General features: G+C 37.9%; 2 protein-coding genes across 2 annotated transcripts in view; one reads left to right on the top strand and one right to left on the bottom strand.

The window, feature by feature from the left end:
• Positions 1-692: 692 nt before the first annotated feature.
• On the bottom strand, positions 693-15,566 carry LOC587908 (ATP-dependent RNA helicase DDX54). Its single transcript, XM_030987366.1, has 17 exons — positions 15,418-15,566; positions 12,811-12,934; positions 12,429-12,499; positions 11,784-11,972; positions 10,707-10,894; positions 9,868-10,051; positions 9,138-9,269; positions 8,224-8,434; positions 7,546-7,686; positions 6,684-6,905; positions 6,192-6,265; positions 5,206-5,382; positions 4,204-4,355; positions 3,262-3,366; positions 2,379-2,486; positions 1,445-1,542; positions 693-1,075 (listed from the first exon to the last, which is right to left on the bottom strand). Exons 1-17 carry the CDS (start codon positions 15,526-15,528, stop codon positions 693-695), a joined length of 2,670 nt encoding a protein of 889 aa, XP_030843226.1. The 5' UTR covers positions 15,529-15,566.
• A 3,485-nt stretch (positions 15,567-19,051) lies between these two features.
• The window catches only part of LOC100891864 (DENN domain-containing protein 3), a 54,397-nt gene continuing 47,418 nt past the window's right edge, over positions 19,052-26,030 (top strand). Inside the window, exons 1-4 of the mRNA XM_030987723.1 lie at positions 19,052-19,905; positions 20,368-20,686; positions 23,598-23,722; positions 24,482-24,642. Coding sequence (XP_030843583.1) covers positions 19,360-19,905; positions 20,368-20,686; positions 23,598-23,722; positions 24,482-24,642 — 1,151 coding nt within the window. The 5' untranslated portion in view covers positions 19,052-19,359. The remainder of the gene's footprint in view (positions 19,906-20,367; positions 20,687-23,597; positions 23,723-24,481; positions 24,643-26,030) is intronic.

Raw genomic sequence — 26,030 nt, 5'->3', positions numbered from 1 at the left:
TCTTAATGTTGTTCTACTTACAATTCTCTGTTTATTGCAGTACTTGTACTTTTAGGTACTAGAAAACAGGGTAAATATGAAATTGAAATCGAAAGAAATTGAAAAGGAATCAAATTCAATAAACGTAACAATTAAATAGGGTATGCTTCACTACTGGGGAAAAATTGATGCTTTATCTTCCAATTCACTCTGTTTTTTAGTATCTTACAGCTTAAAGCATTCAGTTGGGCAGATATCATTTACTCTTGATGATAAACAGTTTGGATTTAATCTTGAAATTTTAGTTTCCACAATCATCTGAACTTGAATTACCTTTCATATACTCTTATATGACAAAAGACTAGCAATTTATTTTGCATATCATTGGTACAGATAATATTTGACTCATTCTGCAAATTGGTTTACCAATGTACTCTTTCGTATTTTCATTTTCTTCAATTAACTTTGTTCCAATATCTACAAGTACTGGAATGGAAATTAACAATTTGTTTTGGCAATCTATCACAAAAATATGCTAACAACTTTTTTGTTGAAGGGGAGGAAAGAGAAATCCCATAACCCTGAATGCAAGAAAGTGTACATCACCTTGCAAGGTTACTGTGTACATTGTACATGTAAAAGCACAAACATCATACAAGGTCTTTCTGATAGAAAACCTCTTAGACATATTAGATGCGCAATGTCATCTATTGTCACCTCCTACCTCGACCTCCTCTACCACCACCCCTACCACCTCCACCACCCCTACCGCCACCACCACCACGCCCAAACCCACCCCTACCACCACCGCCCCTACCGCCACCGCCTCTACCTCTACCACCACCCCTACCACCACCTCTACCCCCACCTCGACCCCCTTCTCGCTGGGCCCTGGGTCTACTCTGCTCTCGTTTGCGCCCCTTGATCTTCCTGTCCTTCAGGATCTCCTCCTTTCTCCGTAGTTCACCCCCATGCTGACCCTTTGACCCCTGACCTCTCTCCGTGCCAGAGTCTTCATGACGACCCCTCCTTTTCGTTCCCGAGTGCTTGCCCCCTCGCCCGTTACCATAACGAACTCTGTTTCCTGTGATGCTTCCTGTAGGAAAATTTTAGAATATATTTTATGCATTAATTAATCAATTAACAGAATTGATATCAATTGATAAGTACAAATGCTTGGGTAAGGACAACTTGTTCTCTCTCCCTATGTAATTTTGCAAGTGAACTCGAAACATAAAGTTTAGGTTCCAGGTTTCTTGCAATAAATATTATTTAATGGCTCTTCTTTTGTGGGACACATGGGAATATAAAACACGCTTTAAAAAATACTTTCACTCCTCGTGCCGACTAATCAGCTCATTTGACATACCCCTGTATCCCACTAAATGCAATTCAAGGACCACATGCATAGAATTTGATAACATCCATGAACTGGTATCAAAGTGAGACTTCTACAATCCCTCACCTTTGTTAAGACCTGACCTGTCACCATCTTCGTTATCACTGTCAGATTGGTGGTGATCCCGTGAATCGGCCTTACTCTTGTTTAACCACTCCTTGTATCTGATGACATCACAATAGGGTCAAGGGTCAATAAAGAGAGTTGTTTCAAACAGGAAGTGATAATCAGGACATTGTAAGCAGGGTACCAAAAGACTGATTGCCTATGGTCCACACCTTGAAGAAACTAATTACCACTGTGTCCTCAGACCATAAAACAAGTCATGAAGCTCACACTTTCACCAAGACCTCAACAAAAACGTGACTAGTTGTTAATTTTGCCTGGACTGCAAAAGTTACTTTCAAAGTAATAGGTTCTAATGAAGAAGGATTTTTCAAAGACGTATAAAGAGTTACCATGGATTTATGTATTGTGATATATGTTGTTAAAATGATTAATGAATAAAACTAATGAATGAATTTGAGGGAGGGTTAATCAAAGCTTTTTTCACCATATATCAGCTTGCGTTACAATGTGCTGAACATTTTGATCTGGTCTGAGCATACATTGGTATGTTGATACTACTGGGCCCCGTCTTATAAAGAGTTGATATCAATCGCAACTATGTACATAAGATATAGGAGACTGCAAACTTAGTTTTGATTGGAGGACTTACAATTGATTTGGATCAATCTTAACTCTCGCAAGCCCTTCAATCAATCGCAAGTTTGCGGTCTCCTATCTCTTACGCACAGAGTTGCGATTGATATCATATTTTTGCAATACAGGGCCCTGGTGTGCAATATTAGCAAACTTGCTAACCATAGCTGGTCAAATATTCTACCAGTTATAAAGTATCTTCACCCTTCCACTACCATCTGAGAAGAAAAATACATTTTTTAAAGCAACTTTTATCCTTTAAATATCATAAGTCAATGCTAGATGTTGTCAAGGATACATGTTTTTCTTGTAGGATGCTGAGATGTACTTCCCACTCTCAGTCATAATCTTCTTCTGCTTGCCATCTTTCCCTCCGTCTCCTACAAACTTCTTCTTCTTCCTCTCCCTGATTATAGAAAAGGAGACAAGTATTAACAAAGGAAGAAGGGGATACAGAGATAGGGAAGGTGAGGTTCAAAAGATAAAGAGGGAGATGGAGAGAGTTAACAGAATCAGGTTATTTTAAATATATGGGGGAAAGATATGGATAACAACAACAAATAATTCCTTTTGCACTATTATAAAACAAACACAGAATACACATGAGAGAAATAAAAGACACTATAATTTTTAGATTACCAGTTGAACTATTAGTATTATAATAACATCACAGAGCATTATTGTGATCATTGTGTGTTCAGATGATTCCATAAATGTCTAGAATTGGAGGGAAATTCGCCTGCTCCATTTTCGTTGAGTGCCACAGATGCGCAATCCATAAAGATTCATTTAATATCAACTACAATTAGAGTGCTTTTCTAATATTTCATGATGCATATAACTCTATTCTAGCACCCTCTACCAGTATGCCATCACATCTTTGTCTATCAGTTGGCTCCTTTAGTTGAACTAAACATTGAATCAAACTATTATTATCATTATTATTATTATTTATTCAGCAATATTCAGCAAAATATAAAAATGAAACAGTATAATCAAGGTGATTACAAGGTGATTACAGAATGATAAAAATATACAAATACAAATTTTTGTGGCAATATTCTGAGTGCAAAAGATGGCGACCAGGAAGAGGAGAGCAAACTTAATCACTGTAACCGTAACGGTCTCTCCGCCCAACCAAAATAGACAAGAATAAATAAAATCCTCATCATCTTACTCACCATTTGACTCTCTGCTGTTGTTTTCTCATCTCCCTCGACTCGTCTTGTGTGAAGTCTAGCACCGCTCCCGCTGCTTGCTTCTCAAAGTTATTCTCTATGCTCAACCTGTATCATGTCATCACAAAGAGGAAAATAAGAGACAAACAAAATATGAAAGATAAAGTTGAGTTCTGGTCATGCAACTGCATTGGTGAAAGAAACGTTGTGGAATGGATCAGAAAATGTTGATCATCTAGCATATAAGTATTGGTGTATGCTGCAAGGTTCTGGAATCATCAAAATGATACAAAATTTGGCCCAACTTGGTGAAGTTACAAACACTGTACACAGAAAGATGTATATGGGACTACACGAACATATGGCATAAAAATCTTTCCTGATGTTACATGCCATATTTAGAATATAAAGGCATTTGAAGAGCCATGCTTTTCAGGGAGCATTTTTTACCTGGTGTTCTTCCACACGCATGATACAATGATAACGCTCACAATTTGTTTTTCACCTTTTCCCAGAACTCAACCTTCTCTTTAAGTTCAAGTATGATTGTTTGTTTTCTAGTCACATCAGGAGCATTTTTAAGATCTGATTAATTTTCTGATAGTATTTTGATTCTTCCAATATGAGGAAGGGGTGGTTCTATTCCCTTTCCCAACAAAGTTTCAATCCAAATTTAAATTTATTGAACAGCGGCTGCACCAATTGGAGGAAGGGGATGAGATGAAGAAATCATAAGATGGCTTTTAATATGAAATAGGCTTTTGGTTTCTGTGACTTGCTATCTGTACGGTTGAACACTTACGTTTGTTTCATCTATTTATCTGGTGAAGTATATGAGAAGCAGACATTGTCACTACAGAACACAATTTATGTAAAAGGGTGTTTGTTTATGTAATTCAATATCTGTTTTTTTTTTATTTATTTTTTATTTGTTTGAATACCTACCCTTGTTCTTGCTGTTTGTCTGGTGCTGTGTATGCAATAAACACATTCTCATCCCTGACAGCACTCTGAGTAAAGGGCAATGACCCCTGAGAAGCACCACCCACATCCTTCCTCTTCTTCCCAGCTGGCCCGATCACAACGGAGAATGCATTCTGATAGAGATACATAGAAAAACAATCATGGAAGCATGGTAACTATATATCAGGGAACTGTTTCACAGAGCCTTTTTGGGATGACAAATGACAAAAACCAGTGACAAATCTGCTGATAACCAATCAGAAGCAAGGATTTCACTAGCTTATAATAAAAGCTGTCATTTGTCACTGATGACAAGTTTTGTAAAATGGGGCACTGTTTGCGTTTGATCACAGAATGTGAGAATCGATCAGCAATCAGCAAAGTCATATGTAGCAAGTTCTGTAACACGATTACCATTATCCTTTTCATAAACCATCCATAATTTATTGTTACTTCATAATCACCTAAACTCAATGGTAACATAAAATCAAGTCAATCCAAATCAATTTATTCATAGAATATCAGCAGTGAATAGACTGCTGTTGATGCTGTGGTAATTAAATTCTAATTTTTTTACTTCATATCATGTTGGTGAAACAATATTTCCACGGCAACATATACTCCAAGCTTTATTTTGACCAAAACAAAGATTTCAGGTTAGGGTTATAATTGAATTTTAGGTAAGGTTAAGTTGAAACTAGGGTTAGGTACAGAGTTTGGTCAAGAGCTAAAGATAAAGAGTCTTTGAACGTGTGGGAAATCAAGCGCTGACCAGTTGCCGTCAGAGTACGCAGAGTATGGGAACCATCCTGGTGATCAACACCACATGGGATAATTAAGAATTTCAAATTAGATATTTCTAAATAAAGAAGAAGCACTTAAAGGCTTTATCAAATTTCGGTATAGAAATGTATCTTATTATTATTATAATGATCCACTAGACATGAACAATATAAACACACAATACAAACACATGAAACAAACCTCAGCATCTGCATCATCTTCTGTTTCCATGGCAACCCTTCTCATTGCTTGCTCCTCTTTCTTCTTCTCCTCGAGCCTCTGTACGTTCCTGTTGATCACAGTGTTGTGTAACCTCCTCTTGGATTGCATGACACCATGAGCACTGTTCTTGGAGGTGGAGTTGATCTCAAAAATTGTCTACAAATTTAATAATGAAAATATCTAACAATTATAATTAAACAAAATTAATATAGTCAAACACGCTTTAGCAACCATCTGTACAGGAGGACCAATATGTTGATCTCCCCTGTACAATATTTGTTTGTACATGTATCTTTAAAAAAAAGGATATATAAACACTACTTGCCTATAAAGCCAGCTTGTCTAATCTCCCTTCAATAGTCTTTAGGTTAAGATTTCACTGTACAATGCAATCCTGCTTGAATCTACAGAACTTCTTTCAAATTTTGTCATAAGCAGAATGCAAAACAATATAAAAGTTAGATGCTGCTTGTAAGTATCGGCTTGCATGGTGATGTAGATATACAGAAGGCTTGCGGGTGCACCATGTGAGAGAGAGAGGGAACTTATTTGCTGATTCATTATACGTGGTATTTAATTAGGCCTCCATTTCAGTGTATGTATTTTGCAAATGTTCAATGCTGTTTCTTTCAATATTTATGAATGCTATCTTTGGTTGCTGTTGTATAAGCACAAAGATCGTGGGTTTGATCCCTGACACGGCACTAATATCCTTTTGCAAAGCATTAATCTATATTTGCCACTCCATACCTAGGAGAGAAATAGGGACCTGGTAGGACGATGACAATATGGTAGGAATACTCCCCAGGGAGTCTAGAAGATGCATACTGTGCATGAATGAATCCAATGACCAGGAATATTTCGTATTAAGCGCCATATAAATTTGTTGTTATTGTTAATATCATTATTGTTTGGATTTATTAATTCAAAGATATGTTTGTCAAGCATAGTGCTAGAGTACTTACAGCGCGTGGTTTATAACCCTTGACTTCATCAACAAGCTGTACTCTTGTGCTCTCCAGGTCACTGTCTTGAATTCCTGTTAAAAAGTAAAACATCTCTTTATCTTATTGGTATTTGCCTAGCAACATCAATGCAATGATTCTTCATTTTAACCGATCTTTTCCTAGTGGTTTTTGTTTTTACATATCTAATAATTTATTTCCTACCATTGACATTGCTGTTACTTCTTCTGTAACCAATTTTGGAAGGAAATACTGAAGACCTCTAATATTCAACAGCCCTGCTACTGCTACTAACACCATTTATACTACTACTACTAATACCTTTACCATCAACTCTTTGAATGAAATTGCTACTCGTAAAATAGATTCTCGATCTGAAGCACTGAAAAATATGACAGATCTGGTTGCTGAAGTAGTAATAGTAATAGTAACAGCAACTTAAAATCTTATCTAAAAAATGTAATAGTTGCTACCTATCCTACTACTCCTTACCATACATGGGATGATAGGCGATGTCCATTGGGTCAATCTCTTTTGACCTCTTGACACTGGCTGGAGAGGGCAAAGGTCGTGACCTGAGGTAGTTCTTCATGGCATTGAAGGCGGGTCTCTTCAGATTAGTAAGATCTGAGCTCATCTTGTGTAAGTTCCTCAGAACACTCTCCTCATCATCGACCACCGACTGAGGAACCCGACCAAGCTTACCCGAGACATCTGAAGAAGAAAAACACACCAAGAAATTGCATTTATGAGACTAAAGTGGGTAAAAAATAAAAAAAAGCTTTTGTCCCATGTGACCCAGAGAAAGCACATGCAATCAATCCTTGAGCCCCTAAACATGCATGTTTGGACCAAAACACATTCTTTTGGACCTTACACTACAAAGCTTCAACAATATCCTTTCTCTGAAGCAGGAAATTTCTCATTAACAAAAAAAAATACATTTGTTAAGTACTATAAACGCTGTTATTTTTGCGTGATTAATTTTTTGCGCTCAGCTACCCCAAAACATATTCGCTGGTTCTTAAATTCGTGTAGCATGCATTTTAGCCCGTTCAAAACAGGCATAAGAAGTCATGCTTATATTTTCACAAGTTCTAAAATTCGGGCTTGTCAATCTTAGCGTGAAATCTGCCAAAATTAATGTACCGCAAATATTTCAACTTTTACAGTATTTTAATGACAGCAGCAATAGCAAGTCACACTAAACTAACAAGTAATAACAAAGACAGTGTTGATGAAATTGCTTAACTGAGGAAATAGAAACATGTTTTTCTGAAAGATAATAATTCAACAGAGAAAAACATTCTCATTCCATGGTGCATGAAACTAGATTACAGGTACTTGACAGTACCTTCTTCTGACGTCTTGTCATCATTCTTGAAGAAAGCAATGTCCTTGCCCAGGAATAGGTGAAGATCAATGAGGTATGAAAGCTCATCAGGTGCTACCATAGAGTACGCTGTACCGGTCCTTCCTGCTCTGGCAACACGACCTGTAGAGGAGAATGATGGGGACAGGGTTGGGTGAAGCTCATCAAGATGAATGGTGTGGTGGGATGATAGTAATGGGCGGATGGGAATGTGGTCAGTGTCTCTTAAAATCATTGTAAGTGCAAGTAAAGCGATATCCCACTGTAAGTTGATTTTAGGACATGCATATCAATTGGATACTTAAATGATCTCTGAGAAGTGACTAAGTTTTGTTTATAAGTGGCCCAAACATTGTGGAGCGGTGTGTGTAGCGCTTTGTAACCGTAAGGAAAAGGAACTATATCAAATGTCTTTTTTTTTCTTCTTCCAGTATAGTACAGACCGCTGTGGCGTATTATCGTACCTTGTGCTTGTCAAACTTGAAAGGCTTTGTATACTTATCCAAAGCTTAAAGGGACACAAAATCTGTCGCTTTATCACTCTAAAAGTAATCAGAGTTAATAGCTATCACAGCTTAAACTGAAGCATCAACTACCAACCATCACAGAAAATGACATCACAACCTCCCTGTACATCACATGATATTCATACATACGTACCAACTCTGTGAACAAAGAGCTTTGGTTTGCCAGGGAAGTGGAAATTGATGACAACATCAAGCATAGGGATGTCGATACCTCGGGCAGCAATGTCCGTGACCAGGAGAATATGAGTTTTCTTGTGGGTGAACTTGGCAACGTTGATCTTCCTCGCAGCTTGGTCGAGCGCACTGTAAATGTAGGTGTTGCTGATGCCTGCCTGCTCTAGCAACTGGAAGAGTAAGAAAGAGAGAAAGAGAGAGATATATATCATATAGCACAGTGGGCAGAAAGATATAGACAAACACCCACAATAAGTGTGTCTGTGCACATGTTAGTTTTAAGAGAAGTGTATCAATCAAGTTGTTGTTTTAGTTTTTATTGGCGTGTATCATTCATTTATGAATATTTAAGCCATAAATATAAGTATGATTGCGTACTGTAATCAACGGTGTATAAACCGCACCTTTTTGCCCCCCCCCCCCAATTTTTTTTTTTTTAAAGTTTTGATTTATGCCCCTCCACCTGGCGCTATGCCTGGCAATGTCTCCCAGCTCAGTAATCGGTGTGTTGACTCACCACTAGGAAACTAGAACAACACTCAAATTTGTCTGTCATCTTGGTTTGAAAGTAATCTTTCTGATAGATCTCAATATGTAGTTTATATTCTCACACTAAGGAGAAAAGGAGACCAATACATCATCGTTATGTTTATCTTACAGACTATTTCATAACTGGGAAACAGATTTATATGGGTTTCGCTGAAATTGTTTTTCTTTTCTTGACATGTGTAATATTATCTGAATGAATTCAAACCAAATAAAATCCCCCTGTAGAGACGTAGGGATATAGAGAGAAACAATATAGGCCAAAACAATTTCAATGGTGCCACCAGAATCAACAAGATGATAAATTTGTAGGAGACGTGGTCTTACCTCTCTAACATAATCCACATGATGCCTAGTAGCTAAAAATACGACAGTCAACTGATTGGGTTGGATGACATCACGCAACAGGTGCAGCAACACCGCTGTCTTATCATTACTTCGGGTGTACAGGAACATACTCTGTTGAGAGAGAAAATGATCATGTAGCTTTACCAGTATTCTAGATCAAGATTCATTTATCGGATCGATGGCAAATGCTTATAGCACAGACATGGCCCTCGTCTACCTCTTTGGGTGGCTGGATAGGTAGACACTTTAATCATAAACCACGCTGTTGCCTGAACCATACATGTATACTCATTGATCAGTGTCGAGCCAGAAACTTAAGCATGCAATTAAGTTTCATGAATATAGCAAGGGGTCCAGATTTACATATTTCAAGCTTTGACATGACTGCATTACAACACTAAGTTTGTGCAATAAGCCAAAGTTTCCGGTTTTACTGTTCAAACTTGACAGAAAAACATGTAATGAAAAACCTTCTCCAAATATCAAGAAATCAAAAATTTCATATATCTATCTGGAAAGGGTTATGAGTTTTACTATGTCTACTTTATAGCAAGGTGTAAGGAATCAACATAAAACCACCAAACACACCAACATTTACAACTTTTATATCAGATTGTCAAAGATTAAAATGTTATTTATCCATATGAAACCTTTTCCATAGCGTTTCATGTCAAGATATTACATACACAAACAATGATCTGATTTGTACCTTTAACTGCTCACTAATCTTTGACTCTACATCCAGCCTGACCAGCACCGGTTCACTCAGACCAGCGCTGGCAAACTCTACCAGACTCTTGGGTAGGGTGGCTGAGAAGAGCAAGGTCTGTCGATTGTCGGGTAACCTGGATAAGATCTCATTCAGCTGCTCTGCAAAACCCATCTCAAATAACCTGGATAGAATAAGATCAAATAATAATGTTGCATGAATATTTCAGCTGTTTAGGTCAAAAAGGCTACAGATCCAGGCCAAATTCAAAATGTTTGAAATTGGAGTAGCTACTTTTCTTCCTGGGAAGTGTTTCATGGAACCATCATAAATTAATACATAAATTTCAATGGGATGTCGGTGAACTTGTACTTATGGCGGTTTTATAAGATGCTGCCCTGAATAAAAAATTGGTATGTGCACTGCAAAGTTCTGGTGGAGAGAAATACTTATTCAAAACTTAAATATGAAAAGAATTGGGAATATAACAGACCATCACAACACATACAGCCCCCCTCCCCCCCCCCCCCAAGTCTCCCTCACCGAATACTACACAAATTCAACTTGACTTCCTTTACAAGTAGCTACTCTAGCAGCCACTACAGAGGGGTGGATAAACACCCCTCGTAGTCATGTTTCTCCCCCTCTAATCTCCCATATTAAAGACAACATACTATTAAAATACTAATTAAAAAATATTGCAATTACATCAAAGGAAGGTGTGTACATATGAAGGATGGATAATTGTACATGCCTCATACTACCGACTCCTCCCATCTCACACCCCAGCTTATACTGTTAACGGAGGCCAACTGTCATAGACTGTGGAAGAATCTCACCTGTCTGCCTCATCAAAGACCACATACTCCACCTGCATGAGCTTGAGGTCCATCTCGACTAGGACGTGGAGAAGACGACCAGGGGTGGCAATCAGGATGTCAGGGTTTTCATGGAGGGCAGCAAACTGGTCGTCCATCCGGTCACCTCCCAGGATGACCTCTGACCTCAGGTCCGTGTAGCGAGCAAGCTGAAAGAATGAAATGATGGGTGGATATCATCTCATCAGCTGATTTGACTTGGTTTTAACTTTTTATCAAAGGGAGTCACTCGTCAGTTTCCATGTGCAGAAGGCCATAATTCGCTGACACCAGACTTGGTGGGTAAAAATCATTAACGTGTGTACAGGTCTGCACACACGAACCCATAGGCCAATCAAGAAATACCTTGTCTCTCGGAGAGTCTTCGGGTGAGGGAAAAGTGAGATAATGACTTTACCATGTGGGGGAATGGGTGGAAAATGCAGTACACTACATAAGGCCTGCTGGTCATAAAACTGAAGGCTAATTCTGGTGATTGACAGCACCTCTTATTAAGTAAACAACCGAACGGTGTTGAATTCCCCATGAGAGCTAACTACTATGTGTCTTTAACGTACTGTAATTGAAGATTTTATTAAAATCTCGGCAAATTTAGCTTTACTTTGACTCAAAAGATTTTACCCTTTGCCCACCAGCAAATTAATGAACATGGATCATGAATACATTGCTACCATAACCAGTATAATATGAGTGTTTATTCTATGGTATACTTTGTTATACTAGAAAAATGAATAAAAAGACCTTGCAAAGTATTTAGGGGTGCTTTGACATATGCTCCAGGATTTATTTTGACACAGATATTAGGTTCGGGCTAGGGTTGCTATGAGTTCAAGTTGAGGTTATAGATATAGGGTATCGTCCAGGGTTAAAGGATTTGGTTAGTGATAGACATCAATTGACTGCAAAGTAACTATCACAAGAGTAAATAATATACAACATTTTTAAGAATTGGAAAGGAAGCAACATCATGCACTGCACAGAAATTCTAGAAAGCAACACCTCTGTCCTAGCCTGCCTGGGTTTCAATAGAATTCTTACCTCCTTGGTGAATTTAAGCGTTTGAAGTGCTAGCTCCCTCGTGGGTGAGAGGATTAGAGCTCTTGCACCCGACTGGGCCGATCGTCTCTGGAGTCGTTCCAACATGGGAAGAAGAAAAGCTGCTGTCTTGCCACTCCCTGTTCGAGCCATGCCCACTACGTCTTGCCCCTCCATGATGATGGGTATACACTGTAACACAGAGTCAAACGATCATAAAATCAGTCAGTCAGACCATAGCTGTTCAAAATTTTATGTTATTTGGACTATGGGAAGCAGTACAAAAGATGTGAATTTCTACTCTAAGAATGGTACTAATTTTGCTCTGACTCTGACTACGTTTCATAATCAACATACACCAATTAACATAAAAATAGTGTTATTATTTGTTATCTAAACCAAGATAACATAAAATGAAGAGAAAGGAGCTTTAAAACTTGTTACATGTCAATCATAATCAGCACAATGATGGTAATAAACTTATAGTTTCTAATTGTGTAGTTGCCTAGATCTCAACCAGTACTTCAACACAGACAGTTATGTGTTAATGGCTTGAAAAATATTGCATAGATGTATAGATTTAGAAATACTTCATAACACAAAATGCTTTCTGCATCATTTGGGAACAGGGTTCGGTGACATACTTACTTTTCTTTGAATAGGTGTAGGAATTTTGTATCCTTTCTTCATGATACCTTTGAAAACAGCATGGCTTAGACCTGCCGTAATAAAAACATAGAGGGGATTCGTTAATCTAAAACAAAAAAAATAATAAGATACAAAAAGATGTACAAGAAGACATAATACTTAACAATTGAAAAAACAATGCCCTCACATCAACAATACTGTTGCTTACTACTTACACACGCCTCTGTGATACTCCCACACAACCAAACACTAATAGCCGTGAGTACTTTATCCTCACAGTTTATCCAGTTGTTCATTATCATTCTAGAAAAATTTAAATATGTCTTCTCAATTTCAGCATTTAAATTCTACAGTCACACATATTTTGACATTTGAATCTTACCCATAGACTGGAATCCTCCAGACTTTTTCTTTTTTCTGTTCTGCTGTTTGACCAGAGCTCTGGTATCTATGTCTGCATCTGAAGAATAGCCATCGATGGTCGGAAATCCAGCTGAAACCTTCGCCTATAGGAATAAAATATATAATTGAACAAAATATTTCTAACCTTCTCAATTTGAGGGACAAAATTTTAATTCAATTCACATTTATTTGGCAAAAGATAAAAAATCAAAATGAAATCATTACAAATACAAGGATTGCTGATATATTTTTTTTTTTTGTTGTAAACAAGCAACCCCAAACATAAAAACAAACAGATACATACAAATGTTAGACTGCTCGATCTAAATTTACAACATGTTGTAGTGATTTTGTTGTACTACTTGAGAAGCCTCAATAAATTTGTTTTAAAAAATAACAAGCAAAATGAAAAGCTAAATTATTTTGACAAATACCTCATGTAAACTAAATGCTGAATTATATTTTTAAATGGCTCTTGAAAACTACACAACAAAATTAGTGAAATATTAGGAATACAAAGTAACAAATGCTGGACTTCAATCCCTGGAGTAACTGACATCCTGACTGGAACCTTACTTTAAATGGCACCGATGGCAGATCTACTCCAATAATGTTACCGCTTTAAAATCATGGCATTATTAGGCAAATTCATGCAAAAAAATATATTAAAAAAATTGACTTGAAAACACATCACACAATTAGTCTGAACCGAGTCAGGAGCAAATTTGAAGAAATTATATTTTTAAATGTTGTAAAACCAAAGATATAAGAAGAAAACTGACCAAGTATCTGTACTAAAAATCGTACATGTAAAATTGGTCGTAGACATTCAACAGCTGAATATGACGCGCACGGTTGCATTACGTGCGTTCTCGAATCCCAAATCGTACCTCACACACACAATCTCGCCATATCGCGAATGGTCCGTCTTGGGGAGCTAGGCGGCTGAGAGTTTGCAGCGATACCACCGCAGCTTCGGAGCTCCGCAGCGCGCCATTTTAGCGGGACTCGGAAAGGTTTGCGATGGGAAGGCAGCGGCCTAGCTTTTTGCCCAAACAACGCTAGATCGGCTGCTGGCAAAATGAAAATAACTACGATCGAGAACATCGTCGGTTTCTTAACTTTTCAGTGAGATAATTCTGAATTCTAATTGAGACTATATAATAAATTAAATCGACAAAGAAACCTCGGTAGAACTCTTATAACTATACAAAAGCTTGTTTATTTCTTCATTTGACATTTTGTTTTCGACCATTTTTTCGTGCGCGAGTCAATGTGAACTATGTATTACCAAACTTTCAACACGCAAGGAACGGGGAACACTCGCGGACCTCGTAACAAATTTGTTGCAAAAAAAAAATTTCAAGGGTGATTTTGAAGCAGTGAAGAACATTGGCGCTGCGATGCGCTGAAATATACTTGAAAGAAACTTAAAAAATAATACCTGAATTTTCAGAAAATCGTATTTGTATTAGTGTACCTAGATGTGACTTGTTTATAAATCAGATTTTATGAAGATTTGTCGGGAAAAAATGTCAATTTTTTCCGTTTGGTGGTCATTTTTAGGCTAATATTTTAAAAGTTGCATCAGTAATGGGCCCGATGTTTATCTTATCGTACTCGCATGTTATTTCTACATAGATTAAACATAGGATGGTTAAGGGTAAGACCAGATAACATTATAAAAAAGATATATCCTTCCACCCTCCCATATCCAAGTTTTGGGCTGATTATTGCCGACCCACCGCAGCAAGGCCATTCAGATTTTCGTACGCGCGCAAAGCGCCCTCTAGTGCCCCATGAATGTGTCTAGCATTATTATAAAAGCCAGTAAGCTACTACTCACATACTCTACACTGTAGAGGTTTATCATTGGCATTGCATGGTTTAATTTTACACCTCCATACAAAGGCACATGTAGAAATTTTCCCCAATATCTATCTCTAAGTTATATCATCCTTTGTGTTATCCTTCTTTTATCTTCTCTAGTTCATTTTTTTTGTTCTCATATCTTTCCCTCATTTTCTTTCAATCTTGATGTGTTTTTATTTATAAAATCCACCTTTCTTTCTCGATGTTATCATCCTTCTTTCAATATTTATCTGTCTTTCGTCTTCTCTTTTTTCTTAAATATACGTTACCCTTTCTCCTTTCATTTTCTATCTTGAATTCATTATTCCTTTCATCATCTTCACTTTGTACCCTTGATGGTATTCTCTATTTTCATCCTTCTCTTTTCTTTCTTTCATCTTTTATTTTGAGTTTGACAATCAACCCTCCTTCTTTCTCATAACAATCAACCCTCTTTCTTTCTCATAAGTTGTTTTTCTCCTTTTATCTTTTCAGTTTCTTTCATCAGCTAATGTAATTTAATTGCACACGGCGAGCTGTCATCATTGAAATTACAATTTACACTCATGGCTGCGTTTTTCACGATGCTAATAATAATATAGGCCTAGATCTAGATCTAGATGATCTAGACCTATAAATAACACAATACATCAATTACAGTATATGGGACAATGAAAAAGTTGAGACACTGACCAGAAATAAATGCAAAATATTGATCAAATATTAACATGTTTACCCGTTTTGGTGATGCAGGCTGGTCATCTTCTTCAGGTTCAATCCCACTATCTTGCTTTTCGATAGCCTTTTCACTTCTTTTACGTTTTACATGTCCTCCTTTTTTAGCCATTTTTGTCGGCTGCTGCACAACACGTGAAGTTTCGTTGATCGATAGCATATTACGATATAGCACATCATATTACGATAGCAGCGACGGGAGCTGGCTGGGGTAGGGGAGGGGGGGGGGGGGGGGGGGGGGGGGGGTTACGGTAAGATTTATTCCTTCAAAATAATTGAGTTGTGTATATTGTGTACTCGATATGTTATGTATTGCAATTTGAAATAAGTAACTTATGGGATGTACATGTATTGAATGAATACAATAAAGAACTACACCCCCTTCCGCCCCCCCCCCCCCAGGTGATAAAACAAAATACATCAAAAAGCAACAACAACAACAAAGATAAAAAGGCATTAACAAATATATGAGCACTGAAAATCAGCGAGGTTGGAGAAGGCCGAGGGTTCCTGAAATCATGTGCCCGACAGCCGCGCAAAAAAAAAAATCAGTGTGCCCCCATACTTTCGGACAGGGGCGGATCCAGCCGGCGGCAAGGGGGCCCAATTCGTAAGAAAATGTTGAGCGGCGATTCAGCCAGCCGCGAATAAGCGGGGGGGGGGGGGGGAGGAGCATTAATTTTGTTTTTCTTCCAAATTCGTGAGAAAATATTTAGCGCCGAATCAAAATTTAATAAAAGATAGATTTGAGGATTTTCTTTTCCCTTCAATTATTGAAAGCTATGTAACCTATGATTGGGAATCAAATTGTCATGCGTCATGAGTTTATACACGGAGAACTCTAGAAGAGAGAGAAAGAGTGAGAGAGAGAGAGAGAGAGAGAGATAGAGAGAATTGGGAGGGAGAAAGAGAGGATAAGAGAGAGAGAGAGAGAGAGAGAGAGAAGAAAGAAAGAAAGAATATGGATCAAGAATAAAAGGAAAGGCTCATAAAGTGTTGGGTGCCTTAAATTCGCCAAAAATTTGATGGCAAAATTACACTTAAAGCCCGTCTGTACTAGTTTGGCCACCCAGCGTGGTCACTGGCAGGTGGCTATCTCATCAACTCAGCTCTCAATTAGAAAAAGAGGATATGATGAAAACCAACGGTCACCGCTTAGGCATTGTTTTCTATATAGAGGGAGCACGTTGCTACAAGTAGTACAGTGAGGCTTGAAATTGTATCATAATGTGACAAATAATGTAATTTAAGACAAAATTCTGCAAAGATCCCTCCCCCCCCCCCCCCCAAAAAAAAAAAAAAAAAAAAAAAAAAATGTGCTTGAAGACAAAATTTTATTGTTGAAAGAATTTGTAATCTCGGTCATCTGTATTCTACGCAGAAAACCTAAAATGAAAGAAATATAAACAGAACCAAAATATATGATCTGCAAATGTCTGGTCTGTTTAAAGCCAATTATACGGTAGTGAGCACATTTTTTTTTTTTTTGATCCTCAAAAAAAAATTCAATTTGCCCCCCCCCCCCCCCCTTGAGCGCCAGGGGGGGGGGGCCCAACCCCCCAAAAAGGTAAAAATCATGTGATTTTACATGATTTTTTTCTCAAGGGGGGGGGCCGGGCCCCCCGGCCCCCCCCCCCCCCCTGGATCCGCCACTGGTCAAGTATTAGGTATTCCTTAAATTTAATCTTAAAATGAGCATAGTTTTCTACATGTATTTCCTTTACACATGGGAAGGGAATTCCAATGTTTTATGGCATTGTAATAAAACAAATTTCCAATACTAAGTTAAAGTTGAATCGGCTATTTCTTGTATTATAATCATGTAACAAGATCGAAGTTGGATCGAATATAGTGATTCGACCTAGTATGATATATTTTATGCACGTGATGCAAAACGAGTTGTTTTGATCTTTGGTCGACTTCAAGAAAACCAGCTTTAGAAAGTAGGCTACTTGAGTTCTTGGATCAGAATGACAGTTGATAAATCTCACCATTTTGTTCTGTATAATTTTCAACTTAGTGACTTGTTACGGTTACTATACCACGCAAGGTTAGCATAGTCAAATAAACATTGAAAAAGAGCAAAACAGAGTGTACGTCTTGCTTTTAAATCCATACAACTTGATATCTGCAATTTCAGACGAGAATTTGCTTTTTTTACAACTGATTCTACTAAAGATGAAAATGAAATTGCGCTAGCCAACTCAATGCCTAAATACTTCACAGAACCTTTCCTGGGGAGGGGGGAGGGTCACGTCCAGATTGCCCCCCCCCCCCAATTTTTGAAGTCTTTTATTTCGTATAATAGTCTCGATCTATAGGGCCCAACTTTTTAAAATTGTGCCTTCTTGAAATAAAGCACACAAAAATGCGCTCGATCTGCGTCGATTTTCCAGTTCTCTGACTCAGTGGCGAAAAGTGGTATTTTTATACTCCAATTATTCGCGCGATGCAGGCGCGTAGCCAGGGGGGGCGGTGGGGGCGGTCGCCCCCCCCCCCCCAAAAAAAAAAAAAACGCCGGCCAAAAAAAAAAAAGAGAGAGAAAGAGAAGAAAAAAAGAAAGAGGACGTAGGAAGAAAAATGGAAAAGGAGTCGAGAACGGTACAATGAATCGTCAAAGCTTCCGCGCTTCGCGCGGGAAGGGGGAAACTGAGTTCAAATTAAGAAATATGAGTCGGGAAAGGTACAACGAATCGTCTTCTTTCTCTAATAATTTAATGAAACGTCAAAGCTTCGCGCGAGAGGGGGGGGGGGAACAGAATTCAGACAAGGATTAAGAGTCGAGAAAGGTACAACGAATCGTCTTCTTTCTCTAATAATTTAATGAAACGTCAAAGCTTCGCGCGAGAGAGGGGAGGGACTGAATTCAGACAAGGATTATGAGTCGAGAAAGGTACAACGAATCGTCTTCTTTCTCTAATAATTTAATGAAACGTCAAAGCTTCGCGTGAGATAGGGGAGGGACTGAATACAGATAAGGATTAAGAGTCGAGAGAGGTACAACGAATCGTCTTCTTTCTCTAATAATTTAATGAAACGTCAAAGCTTCGCGCGAGAGAGGGGAGGGACTGAATTCAGACAAGGATTATGAGTCGAGAAAGGTACAACGAATCGTCTTCTTTCAAAGCTTTCGCGCTTCGCGCGGGAGGGGGGGAAACTCCCCCCTCCCTGCACCCACCCCCCTAGGGAGCGCGCTTCGCGCGCTCTTTAAGTGATTCGCACGCTTTGCGTGCTCACTACCGCGCCCCCCCCCTAAAATGAAGTCCTGGCTACGCGCTTGGCGCGATGATCTCGGTAAAGAGCTAAATGAGAGTTGATATAATCAACAAAACTGGACAAATAAAACCCCTTATTTGGCAGTCAGTCTAGTTTAATTAAGACGGAAAAAAGTTGAATCACTGACTTCCCAAGGGACACAAACATCGGGGGTTGAGTGATTGATCGTAAGATTCCTTGCTCCACTTTGACAAACTTTCAAGAGTGCACCACGTTTGTGCTATTAGTGTGGCCATCTTGTGCATACATAGCCTACTGCTCGTGTTACATCTAACGTATTTTTTTTTTTTTTTTCCAAGATAATTTTTAGTTCTCCCTGGAATGTTCATCAGATGAAGACGACTGTGCACAAAAAATTGTTAACACACGTGCTGTTTTACAAGGTGCAAAGTCCTTGCATGCAGTACCGTCGAGTCGTCTTGCGCATGCATAATGCACTTTCACAGTTCAATAAACAAGTCAACAGCAGCAACACCCACCCAGTCAGTCGTCGGCTGTTAAGTTTGTTTTTGTGCTGTATGATTGAACTTTGTACGTTTAAATGGCTGTTTGAGCTAGACCAAAGGGAAGGCCATTGTACCTTTTGATGCATACCATGAATATTGTCATGCAATTACATATTTTATGAATTGACAATCAATAAAAATACAATAAACAGGATCACGGGATGTCGGGGTTCGATGAAAGCAGCTTCGGCAGCGGGGGCAGCGAGCGAGAGAAGGCCCCTGACACTAGGGCAACTGGAAAGTTTCTGCAGCTTCCACGCGGAGCGCCCACGCCTGGCTCAGCCTCCGCATCAGCTGTTCCACAGCGGCTCAACAAACCGAAATTACATCTCAACATCAGTCTTGCACAGCAGCAGAACGAGAAAAGTCACAGTGCAGACGATATCCACGAAGCTGGGGATAAACTCAGTACCATCGTTCCTACTCTTCGATTTCTAAATAAATGGAGGCAGAGCGCGAAAGATTTTACGTTGTCTCCTAACCCTTCCAGCTCCGGCAGACCGAAGTTGATGAGCAGCATGAGTCTAGCCCCGAGCAGCGGCATGTCTAGCCTGCAGCCTCCGGTGATTTCTGCCTCGCTGCTAGGTCCAGCTAACCCTATTTCTACTCCAAAACTTCCCAATGCTCTCATTGAGATGTGTGTGGTCGTGGGGATGGATCATGACACTGGATTGAAACTTGCCAGGAAGTCGATGTCTGCATCTCAGGTAGATTTATATATGATAATAAAGTTTAGATAAATAATGTTTTGCTAGATCTAGAGTCTAGACAGTTTTACTTTTAGCCTAGCCATGCAGTTAAAATGTTTTTTAAATTGTTCCTGTAGGAATTACGGTCTTAATCCTAATCAGTATGAAAATAAATTTTTAAAATTCATTTTACTTATAATTCGGCTTAAATGTGAAATTGTTTGGGAAATTTGAAATTATTCACGATCATAAAATGATAGCATCACTTATCAGTATTGTTTACAATCACATGTAATTGAATTTCAAACAGATATTGATTGCATAAGCTTTACCCTTGTGTATCAAATGAATTTAATACTATTATCCTAAATAGATTTATTTTATTTACAATGATTTGACCCAGTTATGTTACTCACCAATAGCATTTACTTATTTTGGTGTTATTGTTTATGCTCCTCTTTTATTTCTTTATTTTGCCAGCATTACAATTTCCGTAATGGCGGAGATGGAATGCCAATTTTTTCTAGAGCCTTCGAACCACAAGTCTTGGCCGTCTTGACGCGTCAGATGGCAGTTTTCCCCCAGAACAAATCTCTGCTCGGACCCGATGGGTACGGCGAGTATGCGTACCCTCGAACCCCTGTGTCTGTGACCACACCCCCTGCGAGGGACCTTGGGTTTCCCAGCGGATTCCAGCGGCAGAGACGCATCACCCGGAGGCTGTCCATCAAGCCGCGTGCACTTCCTCTCTCGTACAATCAAGAGATGATCAATTCTTTACCTCCACTCTGTTTCCCAGGTAAGATCCATTCATTGTATCTACAATATACATGTACATGTAGCTCCTTTTCAAAATTTTCATGCATCTCTGAATTCAGTCTGTAATTGGGAGACTCAAAATGTTGTCTTTGAAGACATAGTCTTTACACACAGGTTTCCTCTAACACATATTAATAATCTTTCACCTTTCCATTTTGCTCTTCTTTCCCTCTCTCGCTTATTCCTCTCTTACTTATTCCTCTCTCACTTTCTCCTTCTCTCTCCTTCTCACTGTCTACTTAGTTTTCATCCTTAACTCTTCTGTTCCCACATCTCTCATTCTTTTACTCGGTAAGGTGGAACATTTCTTAATTAACTTTAAAAAAACCCCTGTTGTCTTCTCATCTGCCCCACTTCCACACGTGATATGATGATTGTTGCCATTAAGTAAACTCCATACATGTATGATATGATCTAGAAAACTATGCTCACAAAAGTATTCAATGTATTTTATTTCTATCAACTTATATATGTGACTATATGTATCACTTGTTTTTTTTAAATAAATTTTGCGGCTATATTGATCTTAAAGATTTGGGCTATGAAGAAGTAGGAGACATATGGACAGTATCTTTGAAACAGACTGAAGAAAGTACAGTACACATTCAGAATCATCAGGGAAAAGTGATATCAATAATGACTGAAAATGAAATTACATCCTTGAATGAAGCTGGGGATTTTCATTAGTGGGGGCACCCATGCACGACCTTATGGTTGACCTTCACTGATGAAAGGGGTAATCCATCAATCCCTGATTATCTTCATATCTATGGTGCATGTCATTTCTCTTTTTTTCCCCAAAAAATATTAATCATCATGTTTGTAGGCTGTAGTATACTTGTATATTACTCCGCCTTAAAGGTACTTTTTAACTTTTGTGATAGTAATACTCATTTAGTTTAATGATGATACAAATGATCAAATAGTCAAGCTACATTTGTTTGGTGCTTTGTTTCATCAGAGAATAAAGGGTTGAGATTGGGGTTGTTTTTTGGTTGTTGGTGTTATCGGTTCGGAGGTGGGTTGTAGAACTGGGTGTACTCTATCGTTCAAGTTTCAAATTTAGTTACTGTTAGAAATTGACTCCAAAGCAGTTGCCACTGGAGTGTACATGTGTGATAAGCCATTGTGGCTCCTATCAGATGTTGACAAAGCAATTCATAAGGATGCAGTACATAAATTGTCATGTGCCCAGCAGAAGGGTGCTGAGTTATAGCTAGAAAATACAATGCTCAAAATACACACCTAAATTTTGATATTTCTTTTGCTCTATTTGTTTATTTATTTACACAAAACATTTCATTCTATATCAAAATTGTTAACACTCCAGTGAACTTCTCTTCATATACATTATATTTTTAACTTTCATTCATAAACATCAAAGAGATATAAATTTGAGTTAATGCCCTCTTTCTAGGGACAGTCACACAACAATGTAGCATTGTTTATGGTCCCTAGTCCATGGGATGCTGTAAATGAAACCTGGAATATGCACCATTTTGTCTCCCCAGGATGCTGCTCTAATTTAGCCCTCTCTTCCTGTCTGGGAGAATTGTTTTGTCAAGATAATTATCAAATACTTCCTGCAAAGAAATGGTATAGATGGCTGTTCCTCTGTAAGAAAAACCTGTTTTCATGGGTTTCTACTAGGAGGAAGTTGTTGTAAAATAAATTAAGAGGAGGCACTACTGTAATTTACTCAAAACTTTTGTTTCCTGACACGTTTGCTGGTTGCCATAATTTAATTTCGTAATTAAATTATTTTACAGCTTGTAACTGAAGTGAACTTCTTCCACTCTTTAAGTTCACAAAAGTTTCATGCAAGCGAAGTTTTATAGTTCTTTGCCATCATGTTTGAATATGTAGCCAGGTACATTGTACTTAACTTGGAACAAATTTGATGGCAAAAATTCACTTCAATTGTAAAATAAAGTGAAAGAGGATGTCATTTAATAACACTGACTTGTGCAAGGATTTTCAGAATAAATGTGTTTGAAGACAAATATTTATGAAAGTGAAAGAATACAAAATTCGGGTGTTCTGCGTACAACAAAAAACCCAAGTTTTGTATTCTTTCATCAATATTGATCTTTAAATACATTTGTTATTGAAAATCCTTGAAAATTTGGGTTTAAAATGACATCCTGTTTCACTTCATTACAAGTGGAATTACAGCTTCCTCTTTCTTACCATTTTTGGACTTGAGTTTGGATTTTACAAAGACTTGTTTATACTTAACACATTTACTTACTTTCTTATCATTTGAAATGTGTTTTATATGTATGTTTTTTAAAACTTGTATTTATGGATTTCAAAAATAAAAACAAACAAACAAAGTCCTTTAGACCTGCATGAATGAAATGTGATAGTCTTTTTGCACACAAGCAAGTGAACATTATTTTGTATTTTCATGAGAAACAGATCATATGACATAATGAAGAAGAAGGCTAAAGATAGAGAGGGATGGAGAAAAAACTAAAGAGAGCTTTGGTGTAGTGGACCTGCTTTGGCAGAACAACCTGGGAATGTGTGTGTGGGTGCAGCTGTATGCGTGTGTGAGAGAGAGAGGGAGAGAGAGAGAGAGAGAGAGAGACTTTAATCTTTATTGATTACATGAGAATCTTGACAAAGGAATGTCAGCTGTCTTGTTCTCTTATAATAAAGAATAGCACAAATAAATAACCCTCAAAATGGTGTATTTTATATAAATGAAAGATACCCAATCCCTTAAACAGACCGCTCCACCTTCAGCGGCAGAGGCACATTTACATTTTGATGTTTTTTATCTTAAGACCCGGAAACATGTTAAATTGTATGAATTGATGTCCTTTTTACTCTTAGCCAATAATAACTTTTCTTTCATATTTTGTCATATCTGTCTCTTCCTTTAGGTGATGCAATGGTCAGTAAAGGTCAGCGAGAGGAATCGTTTCATTATCTAGTCTTGACCAGTTTAAGAGGAACCAGATCGTATGCAACATGTCTCACTTTCTATCGACAGTTTATAGTTCACAAGGTAAGACCATCACTGGAATGAAACAAACTTGATTGAATATATCACTTTTATGATAATATTCAATATTATCATCATCAACATTTTTTGGCAAAGAGTCAAGGAAGTAATTTGACAGGAAAGGGTAATTGTTAACCAGAAACCAGTAGCGGAGAAAGGAAAAGAAGAAGGAAAGAAGGAGAAGACAACATATCAGAGAGGAACGGATAAGATAGGGGAGGATGGAGGCCTGAAGGGGCAAGACAATAGTATAGGTTAAGTTTGAGGGAATGTAGGGAGGGGGGGGGGGGGGGGGGGGGAGAGGATGGGGAGGAGCAAGAGGGAAGGTATGCAGTGTACAGGTTACAACTTTACAAGACACAAGATACAAGATATTTTATTTGGTGTTTGCAAACAAGTTACATAGAAATTTGGTTTCCACTGGCTTCATAGTAATATTCAAGAAAATACATCATTACAAGAAATAATTACATCACGTTTATAGAAATAGATGAAATAAGGAACAAATACATGCGAAAGATAATGAAGTGACGAAAATAGTCCCTACCTACACTATTTTGCAATAAAATAATATGTTTATGTTCCCAGGGTAGATTTGTGTGCAGATCGTTAGTTAATTGCTTGGTTTGTTTGCCAAGGCAGGCATGAGTCATGTCTTTCTGATTTCAATCAAATGGTTCCTATATCACACCTATGGGAATATCATAAGTCAGTAGTCACAGGTTAATCTGTTGTTTTGTTATATAAACTAATCTGTTTCAGTACCCTGATGAGGATTTCTACAGCTTGGAACCCAAGACATCCACCACTGTGCAGAACAATCAGAAGGAAGGCCATGAACAGGACATGTGCTATGTACCAGCATGCATTGTCCTCATCTCACCAAACCCTTACTTTACAGTCATGAGGGAATGTTTGTCAAGGTGAGGTCAAAGGTCATACAATAGGAGGATTTAAAAAAAAAAAACTTATTATTTAATTATTATTATTATTACTTGTTATTTAAAGAATTGGCTTTTATATAATCAAGTTTTGACCTTTGGTCAGAATAACAATGTTATGCTTTTCTTTCTTGGAAAATTTTTGATAAGATCAATGAGGGTTCATTTTCTTCAAATCTTCTCTTTATAGCCAGAAGGTACATGTAACTCTGTGTTTAACTACAGTGTATATGAGTTACAGGGACTTTGTAACATTGTTCAGATGAGAGATAGTGGTGCTAAGGTAGTGACTTCAATGCTAGATGTACAATTAAAGATAATCTGAAAATTTGAGCGAAAACGGACCATTATTCATGGTACAAATTGGGAAAAACTGATCCGATCGATTCCTTAATTCTCCCAACTATATTATTACAATTTAATTACATTTAACGTGAATGGAAATCTCACAAAGCAATAAAATGGCTCTACATTCCATTCCAGACATTTTAGTGTTGACAGATTTTTTATAGTCTGTTTTTATGTCTTTTTTTCATGGAAAACAATTGGGAAAATTCAAAAATGGTTGGGAGAATTTAGATTCAGAAGCGCCGCACATCGATGTTCGAAAACCCGTTGAACTTTGTTAAAAATCTTCATATTGCGTGAATTAATTTCGGATTTGGGGCATCGTAGTGGGATAATCCATACATACAAACATAATTTTACGTGTTTTGCATCCTGATTCAACAGATTTGTGAAATCAACCATCACAATGTTACTAAGTACCTTTAAAGGTAAAGACCAGTTATGGTCATGCGATTGCATCGTGAAAGAAACGTTGTGGAATCGATCAGAAAAGGTTGATCATCTAGCATCTAGCATCTGCAAGGTTCTGGAATCATCAAAATGATAAGAAATTTGGCCCATTCTTCGTAAATTTACAAGCACTATACACAGAAAGAGGTATATGGGACTACCCTATATCTCTCACAGACCATGAGAGAAACAAATTTACCAAATATATGAATTAGTAGGCGGTTTCCCGGCAAATTTGTTATCATCATGTATTAGTCAAAACATATTCTTTCACATGATTGGTAATGAGAGCTTCCATTTCATTTTTTGAAATTGGGGCGTTTCCAATACTGGTCTTTACCTTTAACACTCTTCTGGCTCTCAACAGTCAATGTATCTAGGGTTGATGAACCGATAATGAAGTCATTGCCATGGCTGTCCAAAACAAGCAGACCAACAATCATTAATTCTGCTTTTTACTGCTCAAGAGGTTCCTTCCAAGATTTCCTCGCTATCTGTCTGTTGATACACATCTGAAAAAGATGGCTAGTCTGCAAGTTCAGACTATTTTTCTATGTTGAAATTAATCTACA

The sequence above is a fragment of the Strongylocentrotus purpuratus genome, unplaced genomic scaffold (genome assembly GCF_000002235.5).
Source record: "Strongylocentrotus purpuratus isolate Spur 01 unplaced genomic scaffold, Spur_5.0 spur5_contig_839, whole genome shotgun sequence".
NCBI classification, from domain to species: domain Eukaryota; kingdom Metazoa; phylum Echinodermata; class Echinoidea; order Camarodonta; family Strongylocentrotidae; genus Strongylocentrotus; species Strongylocentrotus purpuratus.
This window is presented reverse-complemented; position numbering and strand designations above follow the sequence as displayed.

Bases quoted from the DNA above. Each gene is read 5' to 3' on its own strand.
- LOC587908 (XM_030987366.1), bottom strand. From the start codon at position 15,528: ATGGCTAAAAAAGGAGGACATGTAAAACGTAAAAGAAGTGAAAAGGCT. The intron at 6,266-6,683 runs GTAAGGAGTAGT...ACTTTTTAACAG, and splicing joins CGCCTATCATCCCATGTATG to GAATTCAAGACAGTGACCTG. The intron at 3,367-4,203 runs GTAGGTATTCAA...GACATGATACAG, and splicing joins GACAAACAGCAAGAACAAGG to GTTGAGCATAGAGAATAACT.